At 38.2% G+C, this 12214-nt stretch overlaps 1 protein-coding gene across 1 annotated transcript in view; it reads left to right on the forward strand.

Moving 5' to 3' along the window:
• Window positions 1-9265, forward strand: part of GLRB (glycine receptor beta) — a 66354-nt gene extending 57089 nt beyond the window's left edge. The window contains exons 8-9 of the mRNA XM_029235556.1: window positions 1007-1299; window positions 7955-9265. Coding sequence (XP_029091389.1) covers window positions 1007-1299; window positions 7955-8251 — 590 coding nt within the window. The 3' untranslated portion in view covers window positions 8252-9265. The remainder of the gene's footprint in view (window positions 1-1006; window positions 1300-7954) is intronic.
• The last annotated feature ends 2949 nt before the right edge of the window (window positions 9266-12214 follow it).

Genomic DNA, 12214 nt, shown 5'->3' on the forward strand with positions numbered 1-12214 from the left:
TTATTGAAATATTCTCTTGATAATGTCATTTCTCTACCAAATATGATAAAAGATCCACTCTAGGACTTTGAAGGCCTTCTATAATCTGGCTTATTCTCCATTTCATTCATAAAGCTGCTAATATATCAGGATAAAGATTCAGGTATACTACTAAATTTACTACAATTTGATACATTCTGTGTTATTGATGAGCATGAAATGCTATGGAAACACAGAGAATGGTGTCACTATATGCTACTTCAAGGCTTGTTTTTGATTGATAAGTTGACTAACACTTGATTAAGAATAAAAAAATAACTTGGGGATGTGATTTGCTAAATTAATGCCCATAGGTATAATTAACTGAGTTTAGGGCAATGTTTGAGAAGATCTTGGATTTTTATGTTACTTTTCACTTCCAGGTTAGAAAATGTTAAAACCTATATTAACTTTTAAAACATAGTCCTGTTAATTAGTTTTCTTCAGGATAGAGGATAATTACAATATAATAGTAATATATATATATATATATGTAATATTGTTTCAACCTGTAGAAGTTATATTTTACTAAAAGCCTTTCTTTCTAGGAGAGAGTCTCTTAGTTCTTCAATGTTAAAAAAAAAAAAAAAATCCCCACAACTCCACACCTTTCAGGAGCCTCTGAAATGATGCAACTGGTGGAATATATATTTTTCAATGTTTTAAATGATTATTGATACTAATATAGTGTTCCCCGTATTCCCAATGCAAGAGCAAAGAGAACCAAGTACATCTTTCATTATTAGGGTAATAAAAAATAAAAAATAAATATTTATTTTTTAAAATGTTAAGTGTTTACACACATACCACCCACATTCAATAATTCTTACATAAGAAGCAAGTACATGGTGTTTCTTCTACTCTTTGAGTTTTAAGGGGACCTGAGGGGCATTGAAAGTTATTGGAGGGGGATTTCATCAAAGAGCAGTGATTGTAGAACATTTCACGGGAGTAAAAAGCAACTTGAATTCCTGTTTCTGTCCTGCAGGAATCTTCTCAGTGCTCAGCTTGGCCTCTGAGTGCACAACCCTGGCTGCGGAACTTCCCAAGGTGTCTTACGTGAAGGCTTTGGACGTGTGGCTCATCGCGTGTCTGCTCTTCGGCTTTGCGTCCCTGGTGGAGTACGCGGTCGTCCAGGTGATGCTCAATAACCCCAAGAGAGTCGAAGCGGAAAAAGCCAGAATTGCCAAGGCTGAGCAAGCAGATGGGAAGGGGGGGAGTGCAGCTAAGAAGAACACTGTGAATGGCACGGGCACACCTGTTCACATCAGCACCTTACAGGTAAGGATGACGTCGGCCAGCAAAGTGCGTTCTGCGGGTTTAAAGGTTTGGTAGAATTGGTTCTCACTCGTTTTTCTCTCACAGATGCAAAGGGACTAAACACAACCTACTTTTTGGAAAAGAATAGAAAACACTTAGGTCCAATAGTAACTGAGAAAAAAATCAACACTTTATCAAATTACTGGAGAACTTTCTGTGGAATTTAAGGCTGCTTCAATTCCTCTGCTCTGATGGTCACCACTGAATGTGGAGGCCTTGCCCAAGTGACAGACCTTCGTACTCTTTCTCATTTGACAAACCTTTGCGAATGGCCGGGGGGCTGAAAGCTTACGGGGCCCACGTTCTTGAGTCAATCTCCCACCCATTCCCCATCAAGTTGGAGAGCTTCACAATGCTCATGTAAGGCAGGCTACTTCTTTATTGGGTGCCTGGCTCATAGGGAAACTATGCCCATGGTTTGGGATTTGTCCAGTGCAGTGAGTAGCTAGAGAAGAACTGAACAGTTAAAACCCATGACCTTGCCTTGTCACTTGGTGATGGGTCTAAGAATAGCGGACCATGCCTCTAGATTCAGGTACTGATAAATCCTGGAGCCACAGACCACGTCATGGATTGAGGACAGTTTTCCACTCACTCCAGCATGCCTGTACTTGATGACCTCTAGTTGAGAAGACCCTAGGCCAGGGGACCATTTCCACTGCACGTAGCATGGTAAGTTCCACAAGAGACTAACAGGTCCAGACCATCCTACAGCCTTGGAAACCTTGCCTGCATCTGGCCCCAGACCATGTCCATTTGCTGACCGCCACTCCTACCAACACCTAGAACGTTAGACACGTTTTTAGAGACAGAGGCAAGCAAACTGTTCTTACGTGATGCTGTCTGCAGGTCTTTTTTTATTTTTTTGTTTTTTTTGTGTGTGTGTGGTACACGTTTTTTTTGTGTGTGTGTGGTACGCGGGCCTGTCACTGTTGTGGCCTCTCCCGTTGCGGAGCACAGGCTCCGGACACGCAGGCTCAGCGGCCATGGCTCACAGGCCCAGCCGCTCTGCGGCATGTGGGATCTTCCCGGACCGGGGCACGAACCCGCCTCCCCCGCATCGGCAGGCGGGCTCTCAACCACTGCGCCACCAGGGAAGCCCTCTCACGTTTTAATTTGTATATTTAGATCATTTAAATTTAATGAACTTATTGATATATTTAGGGCTTCAGTCTATTTTATTTTTTTTAATTTTATTATTATTTTTTATTGGGGTATAGTTGCTTTACAATGTTGTGTTAGTTTCTGCTGTACAACGAAGTGAATCAGCTGTATGTGTACGTATATCCCCTCCCTTTTGGGCCTCCCCTCTCCACCCCTGTCCCACCCATCTAGGTCACCACAGAGCACTGAGCTGAGCTCGCTGTGCTATATAGCAGGTTCCCACTAGTTACCTGTTTTACACGTGGTAGTGTGTATACGTCCATCTCAATCTCCCAATTCATCCCCCAACCCCCATGTCCACATGCCCATTCTCTACGTCTGCATCTTTATTCCTGCCCTGCAAATAGGTTCATCTCTACCATTTTTCTAGATTCCACATATATGCATTAATATACGATATTTGTTTTTCTCTTTCTGACTTACTTCACTCTGTATGACAGACTCTGGGTCCATCCACGTCTCTACAAATGACCCAATTTCGTTCCTTGTTATGGCTGAGTAATTTCCATTGTATATATGTGCCACATCTTCTTTATCCATTCATCTGTCGATGGACACTTAGCTTGCTTCCATGACCTGGCTATTGTAAGTAGTGCTGCAATGAACATTGCAGTGCATGTGTCGTTTTGAATGATGGTTTTTTCAGGGTGTATATTTTGTGTCCTATTTGTTCTATTTTTAATCTCTTTCTTCTTTCTCCTTCTTCCATATGGACTGCTTGAACAGCTCCTAGAATGACATTTTGAGTTTCCTGTATTGTTTGTAAGCATGTCACTCTCTTGCTTGGAGGCTGCTCCAGGTGTCCCATTATATACACATGACTTTATCACAGTTTCCTGATGTCACTCTGTTGCCACTTTGTGTGATGTGTAGAAATGCTACCTCCCTTTAACACCTTTTGCTTTCCTCTTCACATGACAAAATTATTGTAAATACTTCTTAGAACCTAATTAGAAAGTGTTACACTTTTTGCTTCACCATCACACATAATTTGGAAAACTCAGAGAGAGAAGGAAAGTTTATTGTATTTGTGCCTATTTTTGTTTACTTTGATCTTTCTTCCATTGTGATATTCCAAGGTTCTATCTTTTATTGTTTCTTTCCTTTTAGAGAATTGCCTTTATCCATTATTTTGGGTAGCGCTGCTGGTAACAGATCCTCCTAGTTTCCTTCATCTGGGAATGTCTTGGTTTCCCTTCATTCCCAAAGGATCTCTTCACTGGGAATGGGATCCTCGGTTGAAAGTTCTTTTCCTTTGGCACCTAAAAAGTATTGTGCCCATTCCTTCTGGACTCTGTGGCTTCTGAGAAGAACTCTGCTTCATTCACACTGTTTTTCTCCTTTAGGTAAAATGTCATTTTTCTCTGGCTGCTTTCAAGATTTTTTTTTTTTTTGCCTTTAATGTTCAGAAGTTTAATTATGTATTTTGGAGTGGTTTTTTTAGGGGTCATCCAGTTTGGGGTTTGTTCAGCTTGTTAGAAAAAATGAAGGCTTATGTTTCTTGCCAAATGGGAGAAGTTTTCAGCTGTTAGTTTTTGAGTACCTTTCCTCCGTCCTTCTAGGACTGTGACAACACAGATGTTAGATTCTCTGTTACAGGCCCACACGTCACCACTGAGGCTCTGCTCATTTTCCTAGTAAGTTCTCTGTTGTTCAGGTCCCTTCTGAGCATATTTTTATCATCTGTAGAGGATACCTTTACCACCGTGAAATCACACCTAAGTCTTCTGGTCCAGAAATATTGCCTCGGGCGATTCGCTTTTACCTGTGTGCAGATTCAAGCTGGAAAGGACCACAAAGAAAATCTTAGAGGCTACAGTTTGAAGCCTTTGGAAGTTCTTATCTTCATCATTTTTTATCCTTGACAGCCTCATTATCGTAGTACCTCATTTTTGCTACCAGTAATTTTCAGAAGTGACAAGTTTATATGATGAAAGTAAATGAGACACATATTCATATGAGGAAAAATGGGGAAAGTATAAATTGGAGATCTGTAGAACCAAGATCACTTTTAGAAATGTGTTGAGTGGGGTTACTGTCTTACTTATAAGTAGCTCATCTAATCCCTCTGCATGTGACATTATAATTGTTTAAAATAGCATTTATATTGTAAACTCTTTGTACTCTTATGTACATGTTTGATTTGATAATCATGTGTGGAGAGTATTAACTAAAGAAAGTTGTGTTTGTGTAAAGTCTCTGATGAGCAGAAGAAGAGACCAGCAAATGAGGTAATGAATTATGAGCTGTTTAAGCAACTAGAGGACTTCTCAGTAGGGAACCTAATTTTATTGCTTATTCAGCTCTGACACGTCATTAAAAATTACTTCTGCAGTAGACGTACTCTTCACCAACACACACACACACCTCATTTCAAATATAAGAATCTGCAAATACGTTTATAGAAGAGTGTTCAATAGACTAAATGATGAAGCATTTAGTGTAACCAAACTGAAGTTTTTGGAGTGATTTTTCCTGTTATCACTTCAACATTGAAGTAATTATTCTTCCCTTAACTATTTCCTATATTTAAACAATCTCTTGGAATAAATGTAACATTCTATGTCTACATTTTGAATGAGCTGTGTAGGTACAATTTTATAATGATTAAAATTGCTGGCAGGGCTTCCCTGGTGGCGCAGTGGTTGAGAGTCCGCCTGCCGATGCACGGGACGCGGGTTCGTGCCCCGGTCCGGGAAGATCCCACATGCCGCAGAGCGGCTGGGCCCGTAAGCCATGGCCGCTGAGCCTGCGCGTCCGGAGCCTGTGCTCCGCAACGGGAGAGGCCACAACAGTGAGAGGCCCGCGTACCGCAAAACAAACAAACAAACAAAAAACAAACAAAATTGCTGGCAGAATCTAAGAATTTGTTTATGTAAACAAAACACTAGAAAATTTTAAGTGTTAATATGTATGACTTAGGTTATAATATCATATAAATTGGGCTACTTGTCCAGTTACTTATAGATACTGAAACTACCCCTAAAGCCATGAATAAAATACGGTTCAGAGTAAATGCACTTCTGTAGTAAATATGTATGGCCTTCTTTGTGCAAAAGTAAAAAGAACTGGTAGGAGTCACGCTTCCTGAGTTGCTGTCAGAAGCCAGAGTCCTCCTTTGTTTTGATACGTGATTCTAAAGCACAGTTAGTGCTCTTGGAGCAGAGGATTCTAAGTGAGAGAGAGCCTGGGACACCCACGGAGTCCCAGAGCTTGCAGGCTGCTCTGAGAGTCTGAGAATAGTAGAAAGGTTTGATATGGAGAGGCTATTCCCAACTTCTCTTCCGATCAAGGTCGTGATTTAGTCTTTACACAAGTTCGCTGACACACACTGAGACTTACCCATTCGTCAAACAGCCCTGGAAAACCAGAGCTTCAAATGCGGTCTTCTGTCTGGGACATTTACCAGGAGTGTATGTGAGTGTGAACGTGTGTGTGTGTGTGTGTGTGTGTGTGTGTGGAGACAGAGCTTAGGTGACAGACTACTTGATGAAAGTGACCTTTTAAGATTTCAAATTGGGGAATTTAAATAAAAGGCCTGGAAGTAAATTTTAAATATATGTTTTCATAATTTGTGATATATATATACATATATATAATATATACATGAACGATTTCCCAAAGTCACATTTAAATAACTTAGATTCTCGTTGCCAGCTTTGTTCTGTCTCATTCCATTGATCAGTCCCTATTTTTTGCCAGACATTTTCCTAGACACTGGGTTAAATTGATGGGGACCAGAGCCCGGACCAATGGTGGCTCCATCAGGATATAACTCCTCTTTAAGCTCTACTGGGTCCTCACCATGGGGAAGCTGGGATTGTACATTAAAAAACGGGGAACGGTAATCCTCTTTCTTCCGGCTGGCCTCCTTTAGCTCCAAGTCCCATCAAGCCAGGACGGAACTAAATCGATGCTTTCTAAATATTTTAATATGTTGGTGATTCACATTTTTTTAACCTATAAGACATTCAGAAAGGATGAAATTCCAGTGCCTCAATCCCCCCCATTCCTACTTATCAACATTTTCTTGTGTACTTTTGTACAATTATATTTACATAAACATCTTTTTCAAAAGTTCTTACCCAACAGGATTGTACAAATATCTATGTGGTATAAAGATATAATTATAAAGCCAACATTCATAGATCAGCTTAAAAAAATAACATTACCAGCACTTGTTCAAAATTGAAAAAAAAAAAAGGAAACAACCTAAATGTATAAAGCCAGAGGATGTGGTGACACATTTTCATTTGTTTTTTCACTCAGTGTATGTTGGTTACTTTTGCTTCCACCTCTGAGCACTGCCACCTGGCTTTTGCCCAGAAAATATGCCTCAGTGTTTGTTCGGATAAAGGATACCGTCCTGGTACCTGAAGGGCTGCTGGGGAATGACTTGTTTTACATCTTACATTAAGCATCATTTTTACCCAGACATAATCTAGTAAATGTGAATAGAATCCACATAATTAGTCAATGTCTTATTCTAACTAAGGCAAAAACTAGAGTGTACTAATAGTGTACAATGACATGGTTTCCTTTTTCGGTAAAACAGTAAATATTTTAGTGAAGATTCCCAAGGTGAATCACAAAGCTCGGGAGTAAGAACAGTGGAAGATGAAGCAGTGGAATCATGGGCTCCCCCTTCTGTGGCCTTTCCTTAAGCCACTGGTCAGCCTCTGTCTTTTCCACGAGCTTTTCTGACAGCCAGAGAGAGTTCAGTGTGGAATAATTATTTTGTATATTGTAGGGAACTGAGTCAAATGTAATACTTCAGAGATGATCAACTGAACAGTCTCTGTAGCATATGATCTGGCTGAAATATCCAGTTTCTTTGGATTTTCTGAGTTTGGATTCTCTGGCTAATTCATCTTCAGGCAGCAAGTGAGGAATGCCTTTCGCTGGTCAATCTTTGGTTCATGATCATTGTGACCATTTTTAGTTCTTACTTGTGAGTGTGGTTTAGAGACACAGCCTGTCTCATTGCAAGGATAAATGCCTCAGTCTTTTATAAACAACCCAATTTGGCAATAGGATCCCTGGGGAAATCAAAGGTCAGAGGTACCAGAAGACGTTTGTATTCCGTATGTTCTGCTAATATGATCTGTGTCATGGTTAAATGTTGGATTTTCATTTATTGGTCAGTCTTTCAGCTGAGAACTCTCACAAGCCTGGAAGCACCTAAGATAAAGGATGATTTGCGCCTTGATCCCTTAACATAAAATAACCTACCAAAAGTTTATTCCATGACATAAGCCTTGTTGTATAGGCAACATTTTAGAGCCCTAAATGTTCAGGTAATTCCGTGGTTTAATCAATTGACTATTATTTCTGTTTGACAAAGAGACATAATAGTCAACTGAATAGACCATCCGATTTTTAAAATGTCTTTTTGAAGACGTTTTATAAATAGAAAAATTCTAAATATCCTGTCTTTAATTTTTATTCTCAGGTTGGAGAGACCAGATGCAAAAAGGTTTGTACGTCCAAGTCTGATCTGAGATCTAACGACTTCAGCATCGTGGGAAGCTTACCGAGAGATTTTGAATTGTCCAATTATGACTGCTATGGAAAACCCATTGAGGTCAACAACGGACTTGGGAAATCCCAGGCCAAGAACAACAAGAAGCCGCCTCCTGCCAAACCCGTTATTCCGACGGCAGCGAAGAGGATCGATCTTTATGCAAGAGCGTTGTTTCCTTTCTGCTTCTTATTCTTCAACGTTATCTACTGGTCTATATATTTATGATAAACCTTTTCCATTCGTATAAAGTCAAGTCCCATTGCATTGTGAACAACCTCGTTCATTAATGCCAATCTGTGAACATTCTTTGCATTTTCATAGCAATATATTGCATTTTGGATGCCATTGGAGTGTAATACAAATATGGCGCCTTCATCATGTGGAATGGCAGCATGATCTTGTTACGTCCGTGCTCTAATCATGATGTATTTATGTAAAGCAAACATAATTGCTTTAGGAATAAATGAAGGATAAGCGTACTACGTAAAATGGAATCCGAACATTTCTCTCCAGTTAGTGTAAATTGCAAATATTCCGATAATTCTGATAATAAAACGGGGTGCACTCTGAACCCTGTTTTGTCATCATCGCAATGTACGTAGTGTTTCAGATCCCTTCCCTTGTAACTTTCGGAGAAAGCCATCTTATTCTTGTACAATTTTAGATGGTATTATCATAGATAAAGCAAAAGTATATTACATATGGTATAACTTTATAAGTAGAAGTATATCAACTCTAACTACATGAGCTCTGTGGAGCAATAAAGTTCAAACAAATTCCTAATTTGTAAAAGCAGCTCATTTTAAAGTGTGCCTGTGTTGTCAAATGCCAGATGATAAAGCCCAGTGAGCATTTTTGAAACAAAGGGAAATCTAGATTTACCTAAATTCGTGCTGAATTCTGGTTTCTCATAAAATAAAAATGAAAGGAGATATATTGATTAAATGTTTCTGATAAAAGAAATTCTATTTAGTTCACTTTAAAACCTAGATATATTTTCATGGATTTTATTTTGTGGATACAGAGTATACAAAATCATTGTGCCTTAAAAAGAGTCATAAATATTTTGAATTGGAATATAGCAATGAATATGTGATTTCATACCATTTGTAAGAAACCAAGAGGAAAATACCTTATTACTAGAAGTAACTTGAGTTGGGAAGAAAAATCCATAATCATTAGAGGATTTTAACTTCTTTATTTTATTAAAATGCTCACATCTTTTAAAGTAAAATTAAATTTTTTTCCTGAATTTCTTTTTTTCTTATTTGAATAGTGCTCGATTTTGTTACAAGACATTTAAAGGTTAAGTAAATGATTACTTAGTTAGATCTCACCTCCATTTGTATCTTCTTTCTTGCTAAAAGTCCAGGCTACTTGGATTAATTGCTTTGGTCTTATTCCAACTTGCAAAATAGGTACTTTCTGGTCTATAAGACTTGTATTCCCTAGTAATATCAGAGCCAATGTACCTTTTTATTTCTCTATAGCTGATGCTAGGACTATCAGTAATCCATGTAACATAAACATAAGACCAAATAAGTATATTTACATTATTTGGAGAGTTTGCAGCAACTGAGGGTTTGGATTGTCAATTCAATAATAAAATGTGTTTACGTATTGTTTATGCAAATTGCATCTATAATTCAATGTTATTTTATTGAAGACTTTAATTTGTAAAAGAGTCACTGATTACTGAATCTTTAAAAGACGAGATATATCTAGTCCTCTGTGGTCCTTCAGCACCCTCTAGTTGCAAAAGCACAGTCACCTGAGTCACTTTAAAAATGCCACAAGTCGCCCTGTTGATGGACTTCAACATCCTGCTAGGACCCGGACAATAACATCTTAAACTCTGAGAGGAAGAAGCGTCTTGAATAATACTTACACCATTTAAATTTGTAGTTATAATAATTATATTTGCTTATGATCTCTGTCCTTCATTCTTGCCAATTTCATTCATTTTAGGGAGTTTGATTTAGATATAGAGTTTTAAGTGGGAAATGTACGAAATGGAAGACAGTTCTCATTCCATAAGAATTTATTTCTTGAAAATAATGTGAACGAACTCCTTTGTGTAATACAATATTGTAGCCTCTTAAGATCCATTTTAATACCCAAATATGTATAACTAGCTATCCCAGGATTAAGTGTGTATGTATAGCTACAAATGGAACATTACGCAGTGATCATAAGGTAGTACAACTGGTGTCCACTAACAGTTGCTTTCTCTTGTTATCTTGAGAATTTAGTCACTTAACCCCAGGGTAGTTCTGATCTGTGTACTTTAAATATTATGTCTTTCTAGGAAACTTGCAGTATATTTACCTGGATGTCAGTATCGCAAATTCCATGTTTCCGAAATAAAAAAGATCTTCTCCTTACAAAGCAGCCGCTTCTCTTATTTTCTGTTTCCAGTAAAGCCATCGCGATTCCAGTCCCCCGTGGGCCATCTGCCTTCCTTTGTCACACGGTATACCCTGTCAAGTTCCAAGTCCTAAAATTTCCCCCCTTACACCAACCACTGCTTCTCCATTTCTGCGGACACCACCCTAATTCAGTTTCCCTTTCGCATGCATCAGACAATTACAGCAGTCTACAAACTTACTTTGTGATGTTTATTTTGTTTGGCATAAGTAATACACGAATATCTCGACGTATTAGCAAAACAGGTGTGTCTAAAATAAGTAAGCCCTTAACGTTGTCATAACCTTCTATCTTCAAACCTTTCTCTTTTCCCAGAGGTCACCACAGTGACCTCTAGGCACCTACAACCTCTACCTACCTTTTAAATATAAAAGATAACGTAATGGGATTTAACGTAAATGAGATTTTACCATATGTATGTTTTTGCAATTTGTTTTTCATCTACTATATTTTGGAGCTCTTTCTATGTGAGGATATATTGGATGCTGATAAATCTTTTGCCTCCTATTATTCTATAGCATGAATGTGCCTGAATTCAGCTTCTTTTTAAACATGAATTTTGATTGTTTTTCTTTTCTAATACAAAATAGCATTGCACTAAATATTTTTGTGCACACATGCGTATATTTCCATGAAGTGGATGCCAGACGTGGAGTTGCTGAGTTGAAAGATGTCTGCATCTTAAATTCTGGTAATGTCTTTAGACCGTCAGGATGCTGTGTGCAGACTCTCACAGCCTGGTCATCTCTTAACCTGTTGTATGTAGTGTACATATTACTTTTCTTTTTTAAAAACGTTTTTTGACCTTGTTTCAGACTTCCAGAAAAACGTGCAAAAATATTACGAAGAATTCCTGTACACCATTCATGCCAGTGCCCCAAAGGTTAGTACTTCATCACACTAGGTTTATTTTCCCTCTCCCACTGTGTGTGTGCTCACATGAGACACATTTTTTCTGAAACATTTAAAATACAGTTGCAGAGATGATGATGGCCCTTTGTATTTACACACTTCAGTGTATGTTTCCTAAACAAGGAACATCCTTTCATAACCACAGTGGTACCAGGTACCCACATCAAGAAATTGACATTGATAAATTACTATAATCTAGAGGCCTTATTCAGATTTGCCAGTTGTCCCACCTTTTCTTGTTTGTTTGTTTTGGTTCAGGATGTAATCCAGTATCACATTCTTTATTTACTTGTCATGACATTAACTTCTTTAAAATAAAGCTGAGATCACGGCATTCTGCTCAAACATCTTTAGAGCTTTGTATTGCCCAATGAACTAAGGAAAAAAGTCCTCCCTCTGACATATAAAATTCTCCTTGTTAAAGTTTAACTTACCTTGTAGCTGTTTCTCACATTGCTCACATCTCAAACTTCAGCCAAACTGAAGGCCGACCTTTGCTTATCACACTTAGCAGTGACAGGATTGCTAAGTTCAGCGAGGTACCTTTCCTTTTGGTTAGTGTTTAATTTTACGTCTCATTATTTCTCTTAAGTGGGTCAGTCTTGGATGGTTTGTCTTCCCATACTCATTTTAACTGATATGATTTTTTTCAACATTAAGCGTGTGTCAGTTATACAGTTTCGTCTCTACTGAATAATAAAATTAAAAATATTTCCCATTGCACATGCAGTGTTCAAATTAAGCTGCTTTAAAAACCATTCAATTTATCATCATCTATATCATGGAAAATTTCAGTTTACATAAATAGCTGGATATAAAAATTTAAAGTACCAGGCCTAAGATGAGAAA

Source organism: Monodon monoceros, unplaced genomic scaffold, assembly GCF_005190385.1.
Source record: "Monodon monoceros isolate NGI ecotype Baffin Bay Population unplaced genomic scaffold, NGI_Narwhal_1 Super_Scaffold_20, whole genome shotgun sequence".
Classification (NCBI taxonomy): Eukaryota; Metazoa; Chordata; class Mammalia; order Artiodactyla; family Monodontidae; genus Monodon; species Monodon monoceros.